Source organism: Homalodisca vitripennis, chromosome 2, assembly GCF_021130785.1.
Source record: "Homalodisca vitripennis isolate AUS2020 chromosome 2, UT_GWSS_2.1, whole genome shotgun sequence".
In the NCBI taxonomy this organism is placed as follows: Eukaryota; Metazoa; Arthropoda; class Insecta; order Hemiptera; family Cicadellidae; genus Homalodisca; species Homalodisca vitripennis.
The window spans coordinates 45,081,161-45,106,729 of NC_060208.1; the positions used below are offsets into that span (position 1 = coordinate 45,081,161).

At 34.6% G+C, this 25,569-nt stretch overlaps 1 protein-coding gene across 1 annotated transcript in view; it reads left to right on the forward strand.

Annotated features, from left to right (window-relative positions):
• The window catches only part of LOC124356168 (folliculin-like), a 40,362-nt gene extending 17,877 nt beyond the window's left edge, over window positions 1-22,485 (forward strand). The window contains exons 6-10 of the mRNA XM_046807329.1: window positions 1,979-2,082; window positions 12,711-12,853; window positions 15,841-16,027; window positions 20,986-21,088; window positions 22,288-22,485. Of these exons, the coding sequence (XP_046663285.1) occupies window positions 1,979-2,082; window positions 12,711-12,853; window positions 15,841-16,027; window positions 20,986-21,088; window positions 22,288-22,411 (661 nt within the window). The 3' untranslated portion in view covers window positions 22,412-22,485. The remainder of the gene's footprint in view (window positions 1-1,978; window positions 2,083-12,710; window positions 12,854-15,840; window positions 16,028-20,985; window positions 21,089-22,287) is intronic.
• The last annotated feature ends 3,084 nt before the right edge of the window (window positions 22,486-25,569 follow it).

The window sequence follows — 25,569 nt, forward strand, 5'->3', positions numbered from 1 at the left end:
TTTAATTCCAAAACATTCCGAATAGCCCTCGTATTTTGTTATTTAATTTTTAAGTTTAGTTTAAATGCTATTTAGTGTTATTTCTTGGTTTTCATTAGGAGCCTGCCCTTAGCCGAAGGATACTGGGTGGAATTGGCAGTTCTTGTTTTAAATTATAGCTAGTCCTAATTTTTTATCCAGGTGCACCTGAGACATATGGCCGACAAATTATGTTAACTGTAGCAATGATTGTTTTAAAAATTGTTTGGCTAAAATTGTTATTTCGGCAAAGATGTTCTTATCTTGGTTAAAGAATTTATTTTTCCTACTCTGTGGTGGTAACTGTGAATTAAAAAAAAAGAACCTGAGCACGCTATCCACGGTGTTTTTCTTTTTTCCTTCTAGGTTTATTTCTGATCTGCCATCCCGTTCGCCACCATGGGGGCTCGCTTCCTAATTGTCTATTTTGGGGGTGTGAAAGGAGATGTGCGGTTTCAATGGTAGCAGAGCGTGGTTAGCTGCTCTCTCAGCTGTCTCTCGGGAGGGGTTTTGTTGTTGGTGTAGGTTTAGTGTTAGGTAGGGAGGGGTAGGAGTGCACAATCTTTTTTTGTTCATTCGGAGCTCGCCCTAGCACAGGATACCGAGTGGAATTGGTTTAGTGTCTTGCTTCCTGCAGACTTACCCTTTGCAGGGAGCAAGGGACTCTAAATTGCTTAACCACAAAATTGATCTAACTGTGCTTTACTCCTCCCCTAGCTATGGGTTATTTGTGTTCTCTAGTGTATGAGGGTATGTAGGTTGTGTTCAGTGGATATACACAGGGTATCTTTCTATTAGGTAGCGGTAGTGAGTTCTTCGCTTTGGCCTCGTCAGTGTGAGTGTGCTTTGTGAGTTCAGTCCACTTAGGTTCTAAAAAATTTTGGTGTGCGATTTGTTTATTTATTTATATATATTGTTTGTCTAATTGTTTGGTATGATGTTTTCCCTGGTGCCTGAGCATCTTTTGGAAGCCAGAGTTAGACTTTGAGGTCTTGGCTGGAGACTAATTGTCTATTTTGGGGGTACGAACGGAGATGTGCGGTTTCAGTGCCCAGACACAATAGGCTCTTATGTCAATGTATCCAGACATTATTTGTTATATTTTTACTATGCTGTTTGGACATAATCTGTAGAAAAGGCAGTTTATTTATTAATTCTAACTGTTTACCCTTTGAACAGTAACAATGAAACAGTCACATCGCCGCACTACAAGCCACATGCAGTAACAATAACGTGGTTACATCTTTTATCTATCTTAAAGCAATATAAACGTAATGCTGCGATTTATTTATTTTTATTAGCTATCCATCGAGGAGTATTAGAAACAAAGTGGAGTTTCTTACTAATCACATCCACTATGACAGAAGTGTACTGTGTGATTAATGTGTAGCGTTACTGAGTGGGGTCAGCTAGCTCTTACCAAACACTAGGAAGTGTTCCACCTTCACTGTAAGCTGTCAGTTGGCTGTTTTACGACATCTGTTTTTTTTTGTGATGTAGGCCTATAGAACCTGAATGTCCATTTGTATTTTTAAAATAGAAAAAATTCAATTTTTGTATTTTTTCTTTATTTTTCTTATTGGTTACTACTAAAATATGAATTTTTTAAAGTGTTTGTTTTATTTTACTAAAAGTTGTATGATGATTTTCTTTTACAAAAGTAATAATGTCTGAACAAGTGCCAGATAAAGTGTCACTACAATGAAAAATAGTTGTATAACAAATATAAAAAAAACTTCATTTTTGGTACTTGTTGATATTTGGAAAGTCACTGCCCAAAGGGAAAATAAAACAGAAAAATATTTCTGAAAAGATTCGTGATTTTCATTATACATAGTTTACTCATATAAAAGCTTGCAGAATTGTTTTTAAAGTAATGAATCAAGACCAATATTTGTGAAATCAGGCCATCATAACTAAATTATCAGTATAATTTATCATGTGCTGGATGTTATTGCAGGCTCCATTGTTGGTTTGCTTGGATAATCGAAGCTTGCAATTCTCGTCTGTCTGAAGTCATTCCTCGCTCTCCCTTCTACAAACTGCAGCCTCAGCATGTGTTTGGTGAGTTGATACAAACAGTCAAGGATTGGTGAATAATTTATTACTCTTACCACTGAGTGACTACTACCATCCTTAACAATTTATAGCATCACCCTTTCCGTCTATTGGCTCTGGACTGTGTCATGTCAACCCACTAGAATCTTCATCACTACAGTATTCTGAAGCCTACATCTAAATCCTGTTATGTATCGTTTTTGGAAGAGTAAGGTCAACACTATACCAAATTGAGCCTTAAAATCCCCTTTTGCCAATGTATTACTTAACACTGTCACTGGGAATATTTGATCTGATTAACCGACTTAACGTGAGTTCAATAAATCTCCAAGTCACACTCTGACCTCAAAACAAATAAGTAGTATCATTATTAAATTAGATGCAGCACATTTGATAAGTAAATAAAGTCAATCAATTGTTAGCTGAGTGATTGAAACCAGTAATTTAGGCCAGTCTGATAAACTTCTTGTCTGAGTGTGTGTTTTGTGGTGTACATCCACATAGATTTGTTTGTACTTTGTGACGCATGTGAACACTTTTACGTACAGTGCATAGATTTAGCAACAATGTTGGTTTAATGAATAGTAAGGCATAGTGAAATGTTGGGATTTTTTTACCAGATCCCTAATACTGAAAGAAGATTACTAAGGTCAGGAGTATAGCGTACACTTTTGGACCAAAGTATGTATGTAAACTATTTTTTTTTTATCAGGCCAACAATTATGACACGAGAAATATGATCAGTTCAAACCAGAAGTGCTCCTGGACATGCAAAATCTTAAATAAATGCCAGTCAGGGAAGTTAAAATCATTAAGAGAATATAGTATTCAAATACCAATTTAAACCAAATGATCAAACCAGAATTTGGAATCAGTAAGTTAATAATTTAATTTAAGAGGAAAATATAAGTGTGGCCTGACATGTGTAACATGTGCAAAAATATAAGTGACTTTAACCCTTTTAGCCCCCGGCGTCCGATGTATCGGACAGAGGTGGTCTAGCTAAATTGCCCAACGTCGATATACGGACGTCTCAATAATTTAATGTAGCTGGCTAATAATATGTCCAAATGCCATCAGTTTCGGTATAGTAGTCGGTGAAGAAACGGGCTACATGCAAAAACAATAAACCTTCCAATTGGCATTGTATGTCGTCGTCATTGAGCGTAGTTTATTTGTCGATGTCAGCTGTCAGACGACTTCAGTTGCATTGTTGTTTGTATGCTGACTTATAAACCTCAATTAGTTTGCGTGATTGAAAGCGGTTGTTTTTCGTGTGATTTATTGTATTATTAGTAAAAAAAAACATGAGTAAACGTCGTAGAGAAAAGTTACCAGTGAGTGAAAACACTTTGATAAACACTATTATTGGTTACTTTGGGATTATACCGACCAAACCCAGACATGAATCGTTATTTGACATTTTGCTTCTACTGATTACTAGATTAGCGTTAGAACAATATTTCATCAATATAAAACAGGAATTGTCTTATCGCAAACCCTCCCCATCCTTAGACAGAGGTCAAAGTCGAGCGGTTTGTAGTAGATAACGTGATTGCAGAGTCTCGCCGCCCGTTCAGCTGGTGCGTCGCTTTGTTGTACTTCCGTTGTTTTACCTCTACATTTCTCCAAACACAAAAATTCAATAAAAACAAACATGATCAAACTAAAACTAAACTCTTTATTGAAAAAACACTCAAAACTTGTTTTTATTCTTGATCACACTCCGCCACCCAAATGCGAGTGCCATGCCTTCGCGCTGATCTCAACGAGAAGAAAAAACATCCCTCGAGATAGTACATATCAGTAAAATATCAAATTCTAGAGGATCTGATCAGAAATATAAATTGAATTGTAATGGAAAGGCAATTATGTACCGTGAAAATCACGTGATGCCGCGTGGCCTGTCGTAATCGGGATTCTCGAGAAAGATAAGATAACAGCGACAACAATACCAATCACAAATGCCTGGGAAATGCTTGTAATTTTGTAATTTAAAGAGTTGTTTTTTCGTTCTATCATGTTTGTTTCTATAAATTTATATTTTTGTGTTCTTCATACTGGTGTGGTCGGTATAATCCCAAAGTACCCTATTATTAGTGGTGATTGTGCTATTTTTGAAGACAATGAATTGAGTTGTTTATATATAAATGTATATATTGTAAATATTATTTTATTTACTTTTTTGAAAAATTAAACAAGTTTTAGTCTTACAAACCATTACAATTAGTTTGTGTTATTTTACAATATTGTTATTATTTCAAAAGTGCAAAAACAAGTATACATATCTGTATACTTCTACTGACGATATATATATATCGTCAGTAGAAGTAAATAAATATATATATCGAGTAAATATATATATATTTACTCCAGAAAGTATTAAAGGGTTTTGAAGGTATATGTGTTATATTTAACACCGATTCAACAAACTGTCACGTATCCATTGGCAATATTCAGACAGCAAGAATGTAAAAAATATTAGTTTCATCACGTACTTTTGAATACACTATTAAATATAGTAATATTTAATTTTTTTAAATTTTTGGTTCATTAAACTCAGATATTTCATTTTTAGTTTCATACTAGTGTTGTAAATAAAAACAAGAAATATTATCAAACATTTTTATTTGCGAGCTACCCTCCGCCACCCCCCAAGTACAGGCAATACTTGAGTCCACTAAGCTTATTACAGAATTTAAGAATTAGTTATAAACAGTAAATTACCAAAATTTTAGGGGGTAGGGGGTTAGTGAAAAGTTTACACTGGGGAAAACATAGTTTGTCGTGCAAGTAATATGTTATTGATATGAGTTCTGGTGCTTTCATTGAAGTCCGGGCCTGATGACAGATTTAGAGGGTGAGTTTAAAATCTTCTTTATCAAAGGACAATTTCAGCTGCATGGGTTGATGTCCCAGCGCTCACTGACATTTAGTGTTGGTGTCAGTTAAAATCTTCTTAATCAACAGAGAATTTTTGCTGCATGGGTTGATGTCCCGGCTGCTCACTGACATTTAGTGTTGGTGTCCGTTAAAATCTTCTTAATCAACGGAGAATTTTTGCTGCATGGGGTTGATGTCCCGGCTGCTCACTGGACATTTAGTGTTGGTGTCAGTTTAAAAATCTTCTTAATCAACGGAGAATTTTTGCTGCATGGGTTGATGTCCGGCTGCTCACTGACATTTAGGTGTTGGTGTCAGTTAAAATCTTCTTAATCAACGGAGAATTTTTGCTGCATGGGTTGATGTCCCGGCTGCTCACTGACATTTAGTGTTGGTGTCCGTTAAAATCTTCTTAATCAACGGAGAATTTTTGCTGCATGGGTTGATGTCCCGGCTGCTCACTGACATTTAGCCCGCGATGAGGCGCGTTGTTAGATGGCATCTATACAATTTAGTAGTTACATTGTATTTTTTTTCAATTTTTGTCTGACCACAATGAAGGTTTGACAATGATCCGTCGACCATATGAGGCATTGGTTTTTCCGAGAAACCCGACGATTCACCCTAACCGGAAAGGGAGGGGGGAGTTCTGAAGTAGAACACGCTGCCGCCTTAGTTGCCGTCTAGACACGCGCCTAGTTACGTACCGCTGTTGTGTAGATGCCATCTAACGACGCGCCCGTTTACGTTATAAAACTTGTGATGTAGTGAATAATGCAAACGTGTTAGTTTTTTTATTAGTTTATAAATAAACTGTTTTTGTGTACTTACGATTATAGTTCGTGTAAGTACTAATTACAATGGCGAAAATAAACAATGAAGACGCAATAATAAGTTGGTTAGAAGATAGTGACCACAGTGAAAGTGAATTGTATTTTTCATCAAACAGTGAAATTGATGGCCCATCTGACCATTATGAACACAATACTGGATACTGAAACAGTCTAGTGACGAAGAAAGTAATTCGACCCCTGAACAGGCACGAGAAGAACCAATGGTAATTGATGATCCCAGTAGGAGTCTGCCTTCACAAGCAACGGGATCAGCACCACCACAGCTTCAATCTGATCAGGTAGCTAATGCCAATTTGTTTTATGTTGGAAAAGATCCCTTTTGCAAATGGTTGATTCACAAACCGTTTGAAGCAAGACAATCTAAAACTCGCAAACAAAATATTGTTACAAAATTACCTGGAGTCAAAAGGGCTGCTAGAGACTGTCAAACTATTGTTGAATGTTGGAAATTATTTTTTCCTGATCAAACAATTGAAGATATTGTCAAATATACAAATACACAGTTAGACAGCGTACGAGACAAATATTCACGAGAGAGAGATTGTTTGCCAACCAATTATGAAGAAATGTTAGGTTTCTTTGGAATTTTGTACCTGTTAGGTGTAAAAAAAAGCTAGTCACCTAAATACAGCTGATATCTGGAAAACTGATGGAACAGCTCCAGAATTCTTTAGGGCTGTAATGAGTGAAAAAAGATTTCACTTACTAGTTAGATGCATTAGATTCGATGATAAAATGACACGAGCGAATAGGAGGAAGCTAGATAACATAGCACCAATCAGAGATGTTTTTGAAAATTTTGGTAAATCGTTGCTACCGGACAATTACTCTCCGGGAGAATATGTTACTTTAGATGAGATGCTAGGAAGCTTTCCGAGGAAAATGTAAGTTCAGGCAATATATTAGCAATAAGCCTGATAAGTATGGCGTAAAGATATATGCTCTATAGTGGATGCTAGAACTTTTTACACTCTGAACATGGAAATATATCCAGGAAAGCAGCCAGAGGGTCCATTTGTTTTAGACAACACTGTAAACAGCGTTGTGAAAAGACTTATCAAACCAATAGATGGCACGGGCAGAAATGTCACAATGGACAACTTTTATATACCAATGTTCCACTTGCAAACGACCTTTTTGTTAATCACAGAACAACAATTGTTGGTACCATTAAAAAAAACAAACCCCAGATACCTAAATGTTTTCTAGAGGTTAAAGAAAGAAATGTTGGAAGCAGTATGTTTTGGCTTTCCATGCTTACCAAATAACTCTCTGTTAGTTTCTCATGTGCCTAAAAGGCATAAAAATGTACTTATGCTGTCTACCTTTCACAATGATGACACTATTGACCCAGACAATGACATGAATAAACCTGAAGTCATCACTTTTTACAACATGACTAAGGGAGAGTCGACGTTGTCGACAGAATGAAAAAAAAGAATATAAGGTCGGAAGAGTGAGTAACAGATGGCCGTTGACAGTGTTCAATGGCTTATTGAATGTTGCCACGATCAATGCACAGATCATCCACAAGGCCAACACTAACACTATTATGGCTAGAAGAGTGTTTATTACCGAATTGGCAAAGGGACTATTGTAAAACCACATTTAATGAAGCGAGCTACAATTGAAGTACTTCCTCTGAATTTGAAATCAAGCATTAGTACCGTTATGGGCCAGCCTCTTCCATCGACAAGTCACACAACAGGTAAGAATATTTTTATATAACATTATTGGTATGTAACAAGGAAGGTTAGGTACATTTTTATTTTAATATGTACATGAAATGACTAAATATAGGCACTCTAGAAACTGTAATACTCAAAAATATAATACGTATGGGATTTTTCAGGGTACCAATGGAAGAAAACCAAGGTGTGCCTATTGTCCCACCAGAAAGAACCGGTTTACTCCCTATCAGTGTGAAAGCTGTAGTAAAGCAATATGCAAAGAACACACGGGCTCAACGAAATATTGGTGTAATGAATGTTTGGCACAAGAACACAATGAGGAAGACAGTAACTAAGTCACATTGTGCAAAAGAACTAATACATAACATCAATTTTTGTTTGTAATAAAATAGCTTTATAAAAAATATGTTTTGTTTATTTATAAATAGGAACATCATTTTATAGGTATAGTAGATTATAAATACAGTTTCATGATAGCCCGAACAAAATATAAATGCCTTAAAAACAAATAATAACATCGAAAATCAAATGTTAGATAACCATCTATACGCGCGACCGCTTACGTAACTTTTAATCACGCGACCAACGGCCGGTTAGTGTTGGTGTCTGTTAAAATCTTCTTAATCAACGGAGAATTTTTGCTGCATGGGTTGATGTCCCAGCCGCTCACTGACATTTAAAGTTGTTCGTTTCAGCTTAGCCGATTTCAGAATATTCAAAATATTGAACAAATATCTCAGACCCGGATGGAACATTTATAGGTGTAGTATATTTCTTGTGGACTGTATTTTTTTCCTCCAGTGAATGTTTTTAACTAATACTTCAGATTTTATGTATAGGTCACACTAACTTGGAATTTAGAATGATATTTTGCTGAATGTGTAATAACCATAGTTACTAATTTCAAACAATTACATAATAAACATATTAAATATGAATATTTTTACAATGATCTCTGTGGCTGAATTTGGTCGATGAACATGATTCCGGTGATTTGGTGGACAAAGGCTTTGAAGAAGACAATGTTTTATTTTGATTTCTAGAAATAAGTTTCTTAAATATTTCAACTGACTAAGATAAATGCCATATATAAGGCTGTAAACTCTCATAATTAATTATCGATTTTGAAATTGAAATTGAAGTGATTTGTGGGGAGATCAGTGTGAAGTAAATTGGATTTAACATTACTTCAGTTATGATGCAAGTCTAACTCCAAAACTCTGTAATTATTTAACTCTATCGCAATATACATAGGTGTGGCCACGCTTCTGGAATTCCTGGAAAGTCATGGAAATAAAGTAGGTCATGGAAAGTCATTGAAATTCAAAAGTTGGTCCTGGAAAATTTTGTGGTAGCGTTTTAGGCTGGTTTTCCTGCTATCAGGAGTTGCATCCAAAGTGTTTGAGTCAATTTATGGATAGTCAAATCGCAGGAAAAATTTCACTTGAGCGTATTAAAATTGGGTTATTTGGTGAACTTTGGTATTGTTGAGTATTTTCGGAGACCTACTGGACAAGTAAGTCCAGGAATCATCTGCCTTTGTTTCTATATTGGACGAAAGCATGAATAAAGTTAGCCAGAATAGTAAATGGGTATTGCACTAAGGTATTGGGATCCTGTAAGTCATGAAGTGACCACAAGATATTTTACCTCTACATCTTTGACTAAAAGCACTGGGAGCAATTTGATTTTAAAATTCAGGAAGTCAATCAAAGCACATAAATGTGAAAAAAAAACATTTCTCATTGTCTATCGATAGACTTAATGTAAATTTAAAGTCTGTGAAAGATCTGGAGTAGGAGGAACTTCAGACTGAGAATAATGATGATGATCCTATACTTTTTATTTATAGGCACCTGTGGTTTGCACATCCTCTCAAAAATGTGTTCAAATCAGGGGCTAAGTGGAATCTAGTTAAATTTCTTAGGGCTCTCTACAATTTTTTTTTGAAGATGTTCCTGCCAGAAGGGAATTTTGTGTAGAAGTAACAAGACATTTCTGTATATTTCTACTGACGTGTATGTGGAAATATATGAAGAAGTGCTTATGCAGCAATACAATTAATTGGATATATCTCCTGCATTTATCAAGGAAAGTTCTTCAAATTTTGTTTGTGTAGTAAGAAATATGTGTACAACAAAATTGCTTCATTTTTCAGGGGCTACAATTTTTTTTTCTACCCTTTTAAGTATGTCCAAACTATAAAAAATTAAAAAATTTTTTTTTATGTATAAATACGCTAAAAAAACAAATCATTCTGTAAAAGTACTTTTTAACTATTACATCTAAGAGTACACTTATTTGTGAACAATTTAAAACAAAAACCTAAAAGTTATCTTCAAAAATAAGAAAAACTAGATGTATTTTTCCTCAATTCTGCACTACGGACCCTTATCGCCATGGGCTTTCTGGCAAGTCCATGGAAAAATGGCTGGGGTTAAAAGGGTTAATACTGGCTTTGTTCCATGCACAGTTTCAATATTGTGTTCATTCCATACAATCAGAGAGTGAGGTCAGCACTGACATGTAACTGAATATACTGCCTCACTAGTGTCTGTTAGGTGGCACTGACTGCAAGCAGCATAATTTATAAGTTGCTGTAATAGTCTTACTTTTGCCAAGTGCTATACCCAATTTTAGGGAGCTTTGAGGGGACTCTACATATTTTACTTAGAAAGAACTAAACCTATTTGAGACGATATAAGAGTATATTTTTCCTGTAATTACCATTCTAATACTTGAGGCAAAACTGGATTTACAAATTATTCCGGGACTAGTCATGTTATTTTATATTAAGCCTAAACATATCTGTGAAAACTGTAATAGTGACCATATTTTACATTTTGCTTCTCGTAAGTCACTTCTCATAAGTTTAAGGCTTTTCCAAAGGCTTTAGAATTGTTTTAAAACAATTTGTAAGAAAATTATAAAGTTTTGGTTGGATTATAGAATCTGATTGATATGAAAGCGACATATTATGTCTATTCGTAGTTATGTTTCTGGTATTAAAAGAATATGTTAGACATGCAAAATCTATTTGTATCTAAAAAGTAAGGAGTGATACATGAATAAAATGCCATTTAACTAAAATTACTCTGTGGAGCTGTTACCCGGAGCCATTCCTCAAATAACTAAAGGACAAAATTTCTGTCAAACAATGAACACTGAGGAGCCCCAAAAATGTATACCATAACTTAATTTTGGCACCACCAGTTTCTCAAACCCAGCGTTGGAGTATCTGTTGATGCAAAGTCAGACAGACACCTCATTACAAAAAATATTGTGAAATGATATTGTTTATGAAGGGTTTTAACATTTATATCCCATTTAAAGTCTTAAGTAAATATCTGGTAAGTTCTGTATGAGATATGTATATAAAATTCAATACTTATAACAATGTAATAAATACAAATGTAATCATATTTTGAAACAATTTGTTTTCATAAAACTATCTAGTTAACTGCTCCAATAATTCCATGAACTGAGTACTATATATATCATTGCTTAAAACTCTACCAACTCAGCTTCTATTTTAGGAGGTACACCAAAGCATCCTCTCCATAATTGCCACGTGCTTCGGTACCTTCCAATAGTCTTCTGAGCACTAGTCACACAATTTCTCAAGTGTCTCTTAATATTCCCTCTTGGGTGTCTTCAGGTGTAATAAACCCCTTAGAGTGCTTGTAATGTACGAGGGCTGTTCAGAAAGTAACCTCCGGTTGGTCACAGTGCGGGTAGTGGAGGGGGAGTAGCGCGCCATCTGTGCATTCACGCACTAAGCAGGTCAGTCGGCATCAAGCTGTAGTCGAGTGAACATCGTACCTGCGCTAGTTTAGTTTTTGTGGCAGTTTGAAATGTGTGCTGCAATAGAAAATACCGCCAAATGTGAAGTGCGTGCTGTTATACGGTTTTTTACAGCCAAAGGATACTCTGCAGCAGCTATTCATCGTGAGCTTTGTGCCGTGTATGGACCACAAGTTATGAGTGAAGGAGTTGTCCGTGAATGGGTACGTTTATTTAAAAGTGGACGAGGAAAACGTTCATGATGAAGAGAGGAGTGGTAGAACATCCTTGGTGACTGACGAACTCGTTCAGACAGTTGATGCAAAAGTTCGTGAAAATCGACGTTTCACAATGGCGGAGTTGTCTACTGATTTTCCACAGATTTCTAAGACTCTTTTGTACGAGATAGTGACAGCAAGATTGGGTTACCGTAAGTTATGTGCACGATGGGTGCCCAAAATTCTTACCGACCACCACAAAACTCAAAGAATGGCCTCTGCATTAGACTTTCTGTCACGTTATGCGGACGAAGGAGAACCATTGTTAAACAGAATCGTGACCGGTGACGAAACCTGGATTAAGTACGTAAACCCTGAGACAAAAGAACAATCAAAGATGTGGGCACATTCAGATTCGCCTACCAAACCAATAAAAGCCCGGCAAGATTTTTCTGCCAGAAAACTGATGGCAACGGTGTTTTGGGATGCCAAAGGGGTGTTGTTGGTTGAATTCATGGAACGTGGGACGACCATTAATCAAGACGTGTACTGTGAAACACTAAAAACATTACGACGGGCTATACAGAACAAACGCCGTGGTATGCTGACTTCCGGTATCGTTTTTTTGCACGATAACGCCCGTCCTCACTCTGCTTGCAGAACAACAGCCCTTCTTAAGTCCTTCAAGTGGGACGTTTTCAACCATCCACCTTACAGCCCAGATCTGGCGCCAAGCGACTATCACCTCTTCATGCATATGAAGAAATGGCTCGGGTCCCAGCGGTTTGATGACGACGAAGAGCTCAAAGATGCGGTCACAGGCTGGCTCAAGGCACAGGCGGGTGATTTTTATGCAGAAGGAATTTCAAAGCTTGTGAAGAGATACGATAAGTGCCTCAATCGTGATGGAGACTATGTCGAAAAATAGTGCAAAGATGTAGTTGTAAGATGTATATATTAAAATATTTTTACTTAACTTGGTGTATTTTTTTCAATCGACCGGAGGTTACTTTCTGAACAGCCCTCGTATATTTGTATCTATATATGCATAATATCCGTAGCTGATTGGATCCTGGAATGAAATAACTTGTGTATTGTAGTAATCACATTGTATGGGAACTCTGATATCTTTAGTTTTATCATTGATTATTATATATTACATGGATTTTGAACCTTTTGACCTATGTAAGTGTTTTTTATTATAGAGGAGGGTAGCCTGAAGTCCCTCCGGACGTTTCTGACCGCTCCAGTGTTTGACCTGGCAGCACTGAATGTGCTGGAAGGTCGACAAGTCATTGTGAGAGGTGACATTCCTGCACTGGTCCAGGCAACAGTCCTCACACTTAAGGTTTGTAATCCTAGGAGATATATTATTTCAATATATCCATATGGAATAGAGTATGATTCTTAAATTATTTCACAAAATGATTGAACAATATGAGGAGTATTATGTAAATAATATGTATCAATATTACATATTTGTGGTTTAACAACAATTCATAATAAACTGACGACTTTACTCAACTAGTAGGAATGAATGTTAAAAACAAGGTAAATTTGGTAGAATCTGTTGGAGTCTATTTGCATTAATTGTTATTTAAGTGAATTTGGGGCATTTATTCAAAGTATTTAATTGTAATTCCAGTCAAATTATATCTGTTTAAGTTGCAATGAATATTACGTACAGTATTGTTATCCTTAACAATTTAAAAAATATTTAGTAATCATAACCATAAGTGATTTTACAGGTTTTAAACGCTGTTCTTTTAAAAATTGATCTGCATTGATATTAATTGTACAAAAACAAGCCCAACATTTAAAACTGAGTGATACCTTGTGTTCACAGTAAATTAATGAGACCTTAGTATGCAAATTTTGTTATCTTATCAACTGGTGTGTTGAAACGTATTATAACCTGAACACACAGCAGGTTTATGGAGCATGCTTGTGGAACATCTTAGAGTGATACCTGACATAAAGTGATTTCTGATGTGGAGTGATCAACGGGTTCAATAAAACATAATAAAAATCTTACACACCTATCCAACAAAGTAACTTCATCACATGTGTTACTATATATCATATGATTGTACTCAGTTTGTTTACGTATGTGTTTGTCTTGTGATTTTCTTATTTCCATCATGGTTACCAATACCAGTGTGAAAATATTAGAATTTTATTTTTACCTTTAATGTTGATCTTTCGGCTCCAAAATCATCAGAGGATTCCCAATTCTTCCTTAGACCAAGAGCAACATATGTACCAAGGTTCAGACTCTAGGACTTTTTTTTATCAATAGTTGTATTACAAAGATGGATAGACAAGACACAATTTTAAGAAGCTCCTTTTGTAAGACCTGGCTGTACTAAAATGGGTCTTTTAAATGGGTTATTCAGAAAAATATCAAAACTTATATTTTATTTTTAAATATTCTTAAATTATACGCCTTACAAAAAAACTTTTAAAAAGTTAGGATGCTTATTAATTTACCTTTAAAATCAAACATCTCTCATAGCGTTCTGATAAAAATTAAGGGTGTAAAACAGCTTGAGGTTTAACACTTAAGAGAAAGCACCTGTGGTAGTTTGCTGCAGTCTTTGGAATTCTGTAATGTTATTATGATTAACAGTATTAGCAACTTGGGAGCTTGTCTTATCTCTTCTTGTATATTCTTTACAAAACTTTGACATATGTTATTCTTTTACTTAGTTTGTTTCGAGAAGATTTTATAAGAAGATTTAATTTTGAAGGAAAATAAGGAAAATAAAATAAAAAGTAAGCCTGAACAAATTGCATTCGTGTGACCTTTCGTGTCCAAATATTAGATGCAACCTCTTATGTGTTAACATGTTCTTATGGAAGACTCAAAAGTTATTTTACTACAGTGGATCGTTACTAAAAATGAAACTGTACTTTTGATTTACATCAGCCTTAATAAAATTAGTAATGCTATGTTTATATTTAATATAAGTTTTTTATTTGACATCTAGGGTCAGTAAATTTTTGGCATTGAGTAAAGACAGAGTGCCCACCCGACCATGAAAAATTCAATAAGCCGTGAATTTAATTTACGAACCATGAAAAGTTCTGTAACTTCTGATTAAATTAATCAACATGAGTTGTCACCACGATTGTGCCGTAACCCAGTTCAAATGTGATCTATAATGGCGCAACCTATCGTGGCGATTGGTCCTGGTGCGATTTAGTAGTGTACCAGTAGTGTATTAAACAGAGCAGTTCATATTAGTGAGCATGAGCATCGCAACCGACTGCAACATGTAGGTACGACGATTGCAAGCCACCATCACTACTACTAGATCTAAGCACTGGCATTGTAGTAGTATTTGGGGGAGCATTGGATGGTTCATACTACCTGACTACCAATCATTTCAGTCAATCGTAAAAATTGTTTCTCATTTATATTGTTCTATCAAGAGATGACTACTGAATGAGGCAGGGAAGGGGAACTTGAATCGCAGTAGAATGCCGAAACTTGCATTAGATGTCTGAAAGGAACTTTTGATTTTGCTGCCACAGCCAACAGCTTTTAACAGTGTTCCATCGGTGTTTTGTGCCAAATAAAACATGAGCAATTTTCACATGTGTGAACCGATTAATAGTTAGAGCTCTGGTATGGTATAAGTGGTAAATTTTATCCTCTTTTAAGATCATTTAGCAAACTATACTGTTGAACGCTTGCCGCTTGTATCATAGCTTGAAATGAATTTGTGTTTTTTAGACACATCCGCTTATTCCTGTACGAATTGTCGGCATCGTTTATGAAATAAGGAAAAGTTTTACATAATTTTAATATTCTGCTGCATCTTGGTCGTGCCAATGTCTCAAATTTGTTCCCTAACATTTTTAAAAGTTTGTAATGTTTATGAAACCAATTGACTGTGAAATTACTAATTTTTACCGTAAAAACCGTGAAAGAGACGTGAATTTGATAAGTAAGATTGAGTGGGAAGCCTGACAGAGGCAACAGTGTCCAGACATTGGTAAAATACTGTCTAGATAGACCTGTAATGTTACAGAGCCTGCTGTAATATAGTTCTTACTTTCGTTAAACTTATATTGTATTAGATTTAGTTAGATACTAATTTAAAGCATATTTAGTAAACTTAGCCATTTACTTTCTCAATCATGTGACGCCATTCATGTACACCATGTGTAACAACTGAATACAGATTTTTCTGATTCTTATTCTGTCTGGAGTGAGTCAGATGAGTACCTGGAAATTAAGGTCTGTGGATTGTTGGCAGTGAGCACACAGTTGGCAGTGCTTAGATCTTGTTAAAATACAGTCAATATAGACCTTTTGTAATGTTACAGAGCCTGCTGCCTGGAGACTGGTGCAAAACTGTACCAGAGTCAGATGAGTATCTGGAGCCCAGGGTCTGTAGACTTTTGGGAGTGAGCACACAGGTGGCAGTGCCCAGACCTTGTCAGAACATTGTCAGGATAGATCTTGTGCAAGGATCAGTTTCGGCTAAGACTACTGCCACTCTACCTGCCAAATGTAAGTCAGCGGATTGCCCTGTTTTGTGTTGACTTATATTCTAATTTTGTGGAATGTGAGAGTACACTATCCATTTATGACACTGATGTTCAGTTATCGAATCAAGTTGATATAGGCATGACACAGGTAAAATAAATGTAGCAGCAAATAACATTTTATTTTGTGTTGTCTTTTGATGTAGAATTAAAAATTGGAATATAAAGAATAACACATTAGTAGATTTGTACTTATGGGGATATCTCATAGTATAACAGTCGGTACAGGCAAACGAATGTAAGAATGTCCCGTCTCGCGTCTAGACATAAGAATGGATGTCACAACACAAGCAACAGATGCTATCTTTTGCGTGAATAATCAGAATGCAAACAAAAATATGACTCGTCACACAAATAGCATAATGATTAGTAAGAGTTCAATGTGAATTAATAGCTCATTGTGTCACAGGTAAAGTATATTTTACAAATGATAATGAAACAAGCAAAAATGCAACTGAATTAGCTGGCAAGAACCGAACTTAGTGTAACAATCGTATCAGAAGTCCAATTATGCACATTACAAGGTGTGGCTAGAAAATAACTGGGCTGAAAACAAATTTTACTAATAGATATTTACAGTTTTATGTTATATCCTTTAATGTACTCCACTCCTCGATCTCTAAGCTGTTCCCTGTGAATTTTCCACCGTGTGTAACAATGCTGTAGATCATTTTCCGTAACCCTCTTCATGACTTCCTTCGCTTATTCTTAGAATGTCTCAAGTTTCAAATCTTGTTCCTTCAACTCGAGTGAGTAAGATGGATGATTGTTTAGATGTTGTGTTTGGTTGAAAACATCATCTTCACTGAGAAAGCAATGTGGGCTGTAGTATTGCTGTGGTGGACGATCCATGACTTGTTTTTTTACAAATTGTTCTGTTTTCTCTGCACACGCTCACGTAGAGTAGTCAGGACCCCAAGTTCAATAAGTTTGAAAAGAAATTTGATGTTCACAGGCTGTTCTTTGCAAATACTCAACATTTTTCTGATGCAGAGACAAAAGGTCAACTGCTTATAACTTGCGCTACGGGTGGAATAAATATCGTAACTCAAGGAGGGGTGGGAGGGGAAGTCATGTGACCAGCCATATGATAATCAGCCTTATTGCATTCGTTCGGTGGCTCCACCAATGCTAATCCAGATATTTTATAGCTACATCTCATATCTCAAAGAAATTTTAAAACTCATACAAAAAATAATATTATACTCACATAATTAATAAAGATTGGCTTGGTTGATGTAGATAGTACTGGCATATAACCTGTATTCAAGGTAAGTTGTGGATTTTCATACCACTCAATAATCAATTGGTGTATTAAATAACTCTCTGAATTCATTTATAGATTTTTTGGTTTTCTGGTTTTTAAATAAAATAAATTAAACTAAAGTTAACTTCTTGACTCAAAATGAAAATCGAACTAAAAATTTAACAATCTTATAAAATCCAAATAAAATAAAAATATCTAAATTATTTAAATATACTTTCTCTATCATAAGCGAAGCTAAATAAAACTGAACTAAAACCTCGCTGAAAACTTCTTGTACAGCGTGTGTCCATTGGCACAGATTCAAAATGAAAACTGTAATCAAACTATATTCCTCTGGAAAATATTTACTACAAACTTGATTAAATGTAAAGTTGATGTATTAAATTTATCATGACTTTTGTATATTAAATTTCTATTGCAAGTAAACTTTAATTGATATTAAAGTTGAAAACTTTACTTGAACAAATCTTGCAGCAACTTGTACTCTCTTGCAAAGTTGCGTTAATTATTTATTGTTCTCCTAATCTTCTTAATTCCCTTTGTGTCAAAATAATACAATAATCCCTGTAAAAGAGAGCTAAAATTAGTTGCCAACCAATTTCCCATATAAAAATTGTAATTCGACTCTAAAATTTCTATGTATGCAGATTTGTATGGGAAAAGAATGTCCCGAGTTAGTGAAAATAGACAGGAGGTCTCGGAAGCGCGCCCCTCCCAAACTCGGAGCAAAGCATAAAAAAAAACCAACCACATGCCACTAGTGGGAAGAGACAAAGAGAGACAAAACTTCCAGTACATGATATAATTAGGTGGCAAACATTTTTACACAAAATACAATAAAATGAATCCCCTTGCCTACAAAGTAAAATAAATATTTAAACTGCAGCCCCACGGTGCACCGCGTAACTTAAAAACTAAATAACAAAAATAAATAGAATTCCAATATTGACAATAACATAATAAATAGAAACAATAACATAATAAATAAATAATATAATATAAATAACATAAATAACATAATAAATAGAAATTTGGTATATAGATAACATGATTTCAGGTACGGCAGTAGTAAATATAAAATTTTAACTGGTAATTTTTTATGAACTGAGGGGAGGGAAAAGGCTGTAGAATTTCTAGGCCCACTATTTTTAAAAAGTAATTTTGTTTCAAGTTTGTAGCCGAAAATTAAAAAAAAAAAAAATATTTAAAGCCAATTTTCGAAGGAGGCGGGGGCTTAGTTGCCTCCACGAATCCGAATTAAAGATGAAATCCTCCCCTTCAGGTCATGTAACTAAACTAAATAAATACTAGCTAATATACTGGCCCTCCTCCAGATATAATATCTGGCAGCGCTCCATACAACCCATTCCTCCCAAGTTCAGTATAAGAAGAAGGAAAAAACATTTTGGATCCAACCTTGTTCAAGATGAATAGGAGCACAGACACTCCAGTTGGATGCCGGTACAGTAGCGCTGGCAGGGCGCGGGCATTCAATTTTAGTTTCAGTACTGTGTCATTGGGCAGACTCGCCGCACCAGCCCCGCTGACGGCACTCACGGGGACCCTATTGAATCCCAACATAACCAGTAGATATTCAGAAAAAATATTACTATAACCCGAGAAATAATAAAAACTTAATTATGTTTGCCACAAAGTATATATAAAATATTTAAATTTAACAATTAAAAATAATCATCTGTAACTAACAGTACCTTTTAAGTATCAAAAGACTATTTCCCAAAAATAACTCGACACCAAGTATTATAAGATACACTACTTGGTGACAATATTAAATATTACATTCAAAAAAATTTTCAAATATTTAAACAATTACTTATAGGCCAGAACAGCCATACTAAATTATTCAGCTTGGTAACATTTACTTGTAACAATAATTCACTGTATTTTAATCATTCTAGAATATTAATTGTAAGGTAGGCCTAATAATAATTATGTAATTTACAAATAATAACAGTACCTTATTTCCCAAATAACAATAATTAAATTATAATCCGTTCACGCTACTATAAGGCAATTAATTAATTAAACAATAAAATGGATATCATGAATGTTGCCACCCAATTTTGCACACAACACAAAACACGAGGTAACAAAATTTGCAAAGTCTGTACCGTCTCGCTTACACTAAATAAAGACAAAGTGTGTACACGGAATAAATAATTTCCGTTCGCCGAACGGATCAGTTAGAAGGCACTAGTGCAAAAATAACAAACTTAATTGGCATAGTTAATAAATTAACAATTTAGAACGTTACGAAAGACAGGATAGAACACTTTGCGACACGAAAACGTACACAATGAACACAATTTACAAAATAATAAATAAGCTACATTTAACTAAACTACGAAAATATATGTCTGCGTGGGAGAGAAAAACCGCCAACAATATTAAGTTAAGAGAGTGAGAGAGTAAAACAATTACCTGCTGAAAGTAGTAGAATAAGCCAGCCATGGGCATCAGGACGAGCAGTCAACACTGAACAGCCAGAGAATCAAGTCGCTTCTGCCGAACGTGTCCGACCGCTCCGAACAGTAGTCGCTGCCGGTAAACAGCTGGTCCGTAATCAGTCAAGGTCAACCACCTGACCTCGACCAATCAGTCCATCCAGGCAGAAAATAATCAATACTTTGACGGAGTGACTCCCCCACCGACTGACAAAAGTGGCCGAGGTAGGAAAGGTAAAAGACAAAAAATGTCCAAACTGAGCCCCGGCTCAAGAACAACTGGGAGTACCACAAATTAAGTCCACAGAACACTAAAAAAGACATCAGGATTCGTGAGTTGGAGTTTTTATACCAATATCATCCATATCCAAAACTACCTTATCACTGACGCCTTTGATTGAAATCATAAATATTTTATTGTCATTAAGCTTAAGTACAGCGATAGACAAAGTCAGCTTATTCATTTATATACATACAGATAAACTAATAAATAAAACACATACAATATCAAGAATAAATAAAACAAATACAAAAAAAACAAACAATTGCGGTTTATAATGTAACAAGTCAATGCTCCCATTGACAACGAAAATTAATTTTAAAAGCATAAACATGTAATATCGCTGCTTAAGAAATCTGAGACTGAGTAATAAACATTATTCTTGAACCAGTTCTCTAATACTCTCTTAAAATTGCTTAAAGGTACAATCCATGCATTTTGTGGTAATTTGTTAACCAGTTTAATTTTCATAAAAATATGGCTACCTCTAGTTTTTTCTAATTTTACTTAAGGAAGATCTAAAAAATACTTCCTCCCCGTATCATACCCATGTAATTGTTCCCTAATTGTAAAGCTGCGAAGGACTTCTTTTACACTTACTAAACAACAGTAAATATGAAGATTGGCCTCTGACTATCCAATCACAAGTATAGAGAAATTAACTATCAACTGTTAAACCCCTTTTATAACCAGTTATCAAAGTCGACTTCCAGCTAAATTTTCTGTACTTACCTACCTTTGCGGACCCTTACTTGAGAAATTAAATTTATAATTTTACGTATGTTTTAACAAATCTACTTGTATCCTAAAATATTTTCATGTTTACATATTTCTCCCATAATTATTTTTTAGTTAAATGTTAATTTGCCTATGTAGCAAACGCTACATTAACTCTGGTTGAATATTTACAGGTCCGACTTTAGCCAGTAAGATCTTGAAGGCGCTGGGCAGTGACCTGCTGCGAGGGAAGGCGTTGGCTTTCCATTTGCAAGCTTTCTTTCAAGAATGGGCACAGTGAGTATATTGTTGTAGGGAAGTTGTAATTACAAAACTAAGTATGTTTTAGATATAGTTTATTATAAATTATTAAAAACATTTCTTTGTAATTGTGAAGTATAGTTTTTTAGTAGATACCACAAATTTAAAACGGTTAATAATAATAATACATTGCTCTTTATATAATACTGGCAATATTTAGATATTAACATAAATAAACATATAATTATAATGTAGTAGTTAATTGGCTGGAATTCCATTCTAAAAATACACTTGTTCATTTACTTCAGTCTTTAGATCATGTTGGTAAGTTTTTTTTTTTAAATTTTATGCGGTTTAAAAACCAGTTATTGTGTAGAAACCATCCTCTGCCATATTGGCCATGATAATATTAATAAAATATCTGACGATACAAAGTTAGTGTTGATCTGTATGTGGTATTGTTCTGCAAGGGATAACATTTGGACAATCATTGATAGAAATATAAAAAAGAAATGATCTAAGGATACATTTTTACTTAAAACATTTACATATTTACATTTTTGTTGTTGAATGTTTAGATGTTTTACTTTTGAAATTAGAGCAAGGACAATATTTTTAGGAAAACTAAACTTAATACTTCTAATATTAGCCTACATTTAACTTGCTATACACCATTGTTTGTTTTACTTTCCTTGACAAATCTTGGATCTGAATGGAGATTAAACTAAAATAAAAATATCAATACCTAGTTTTTTGATTTTCTGCTAATGTAGTGTGGGCATTTCTTGGTGGCATTGCTCTACTTGTGCATGGCTTTTGTTTCTGAGATGGAAAATCTTGGCAGAATTAGGTTTAGTAAATTTAGGAAACTTCATAAACTCAGCATTATTTTAAATCTTGTAAAGCATGTGCACATTTATTCACAAAATAAGCATCAGTACTTCGTATACTGTCGTAGCTTTCATTATGTTTTCAGTTTCAGTAAGTAGGTCAAAGCTAACTGGATTTTCCCTTTTGTCAGAGTTATGAATTGTATACATGATGATGAATTAAAAGTAAAAGTATTTCTGCTTGATAATTGCATATTTTATTCTGACAACGATGTTAAAAAAATAGGTTATATGTGAGTTGATTGCCCAAGTGGAAGTCACAATACCATTTTGGTAACCATGTTCTTTAAGGTGTCAAGTAAAAGTGTTTGATGTAATAGTAATAATCTAATACTTTGTTGCCAGCATTGCAAAGTTGGTGCATTTGACGCGGACAGAAAATGCTGCTGGATTGTTGGTGTCACTGGGAGTCAAGCCTCAAGATCAACACCTAATATCTTACTGGTCACACAATCTGTGTCAATCTTGAATGATAAGATTTAAAGTAATTATCTAGTCTCTTGTTTTAAATAATACAACATATGTTTTCTAAATATGTGAAAACATGCAGATAATTCTTGAATTTTTGATTAAACATAATCGAAGTAACTGATCTTTGTTTAAAGTTTATGATTGGCAATGGATAATTTGAAAGATTACACAGAATTTTGGTTATTTGCCATTGATGTATGTTACAAAAATAGAACGCTTAGGATTGGTCATAAAGTTAAGCAAGTACAAAAAAATCCTTGAATATAGAGTTATATTGGTACTTTGGGATTATACCGACCACACCGGTATGAAGAACACAAAAATATAAATTTATATAAACAAACATGACAGAACGAAAAAACAACTCTTTAATTACAAACTTACAAGCATTTCCAGGTATTGTGATCGGTATTGTTGTCGCTGTTATCTTATCTTTCTCGAGAATCCCGATTACGGCAGGCAGGCCGCACGGCATCACATGATTATTTAAGTTTTTTGCACGGTACATAATTGCCTTTCCATTACAATTCAATTTATATTTCTGATCAGCCCCTCTAGAATTTGATATTTTACTGATAGGTACTATCTCGAGGGATGTTTTTCTTTCCTTGACATCAGCGCGGGGCCGGAGGCACTCGCATTTTGGGTGGCGGAGTGTGATCAAGAATAAAAACAAGTTTTGAGTGTTTTTTTCAATAAAGAGTTTAGTTTTTGTTTGGTAATGTTTGTTTTTGTTGAATTTTTGTGTTTGGAGAAATGTAGGGGTAAAACACGGAAGTACAACAAAGCGACGCAACAGCTGAACGGGTGGCGAGACTCTGCAATCACGTTATCTACTAGACCGCTCGACTTTGACCTCTGTCTGAGGATGGGGAGGGGTTTGCGATAAGACAATTCCTGTTTTATATTGACGAAATATTGTTCTACGCTAATCTAGTAATCAGTAGAAGCAAAATGTCAAATAACGATTCATGTCTGGGTGTGGTCGGTATAATCCCAAAGTACCTTATATTTTTGTAAATTATAACAATGACAGATTCAGAAATACTGTTCGCCTTTGAAAGTAACAGTGTTTTAATTTATATAATTATTATTTATTCTGATATTTTAAACAAAATTGTGTAGACACCTTAATATTTGTTCACTGAGAAATAATTAGAAAGCACAGTACTTTCTACAAGCTACTTTCCCATGGTAATGCAAAAATTGGTAATTTTTAAACATACAAGAATGTAATATTAATTTAACTTTTGAAATTAGAGCAAGCACAATATTTTTTATTTAATAATGTGGCCTTATTTCTCACATGCACATTTTTCAAAGTGTAGTTAAATATACAAATATATTTTTTATTTTTGAGAACATATTTTTAATATATCCTGTTTAATGTTAAAGTAGTATGTTTGATACTATTTAGTTCTGTGAAAAAGTGGCTGTGATTACGGAATAGTCCTTGTAAATAAAGAGTTAATGTTTCCAATGTGTCTTTTATTTTAGTTATACTAATTTATAAGATAAGTAGAATTAAAAACAAAATATATTAGTCACCATTACTTGTGTAAAATAAAAGAACGATAATTTTTATAAGAATTATAATTTATAAGTATACCTGAAAAATATTAGAAATCTAAGGTATTTGTATTAGGATCATTTTTTTTGAAGGTTTATTTAGCTTGCTGATAATTTAGTTCAGCAGTTCCTGAAAAAATTAGGAAATCTTGAAATATGTGCATTTTATTTTGTAAACATGAATTAGCTCTTTTTGGATCGTGTTTGTTTTATGTCAATTCAAAGAATACAAAATGTACAGATTTTTTAAAAGACAGTCTTATGTTAGTTTCTTTGATAACTATAAAATCACTGTAAGACACACATTTTCTAGGTTTATTGATAGGTAGACATTTGAGCTTAAATTGTTGCATGGAATCTGTAGAAATAGGACTCCAGTGTCTTATGTTGTTTAAAACAGTTTAATATTAGAAACTGAATTAGAAAAGAAAGGAACAATAAGGTAATATCATAATAGAAACCACAGAAGTTTATCTTGACAAATTTCCTGTCCCATCATTTCATTCTTCTAAAATTAATATATTTCTTAAGGGGCGTCCGGGGGCCATATGCTGCGCATGTTAAATTAGTCATTTTAAGGTACACATATCTCTAAAACCTTACGACGTAACCTACTAATTTTTTTTTATTTTGTTATGTATGTCTATTAGAGTATTTATGGCACAGGAATTTCTAAAATAACTTTATTTAGGTATTTTAACAAATTGTTCTAAAATTTACTTTTTTTATTCGAAAGTTTTGACTTTGCAACCATGTAGAATTGGTTTTAGGTTTTAAAACCAAATTTCCTGTGCTGTAAATAAAAACTATGAAATTTTTAACAAAACAAAACAAAAACTATACTAATATCTCGAGTAGTTTGGAAGATATGGGTACCGAAGTGTAAAAAAACAAGTTTTTCGGGAATTTCATTTTTTCTAGGCTATAACCTAAACAATAGTGACTCATGTATCTCAATGCATTCCTGCTGCATAGGCTGGGTTATCTGGATCCTCTTGCTGCTCATATATATCCTACAGACGTCTTTTAGCTGCCTCCCGCTTCTGGCGACATTGTTTTTCAATCTATTCCACCGTCTTTTGCGCCTTCCTTATGCGCATCCTGTCGAATCGCTTCATAACCTCAACACAATTTTTGCCTGGCATTATACCTAATTTCTTGAGTACTTCACATTGAACAATGTTTTTCTTTGTTGAAACAGGCAATGGCTTCGTAAACACACACTCAAGGGTCTTTTTCATAATTAAAGTCGATTTTGGAATACGCGCCCACACCACACTGTTTAGCGACTCGCCCGGATTTTGGGTCTGTCCTTGAAGACATTTCACCAGCAGCGAGGAGTTAGCTAAGTCCTTGAATATTTGTTTAACCTGTTCCATTACTACAGGGGCAATGTGGAAGTGTTCATTGTGGTCATAGGCTGCTTTCTTCTGGATAGCTTGTTGGTATTTGCTCCACGTATCAGCAGTTTTCGGACACAAACTGAGCTGGTTCTTTATTTGTTGAAATGAGATGGAAATACTCCGCCCAAACAGCCCATTCATATTTTCCAGACTGTCAACATTTCTTCTAATGGCCAGCCCATAA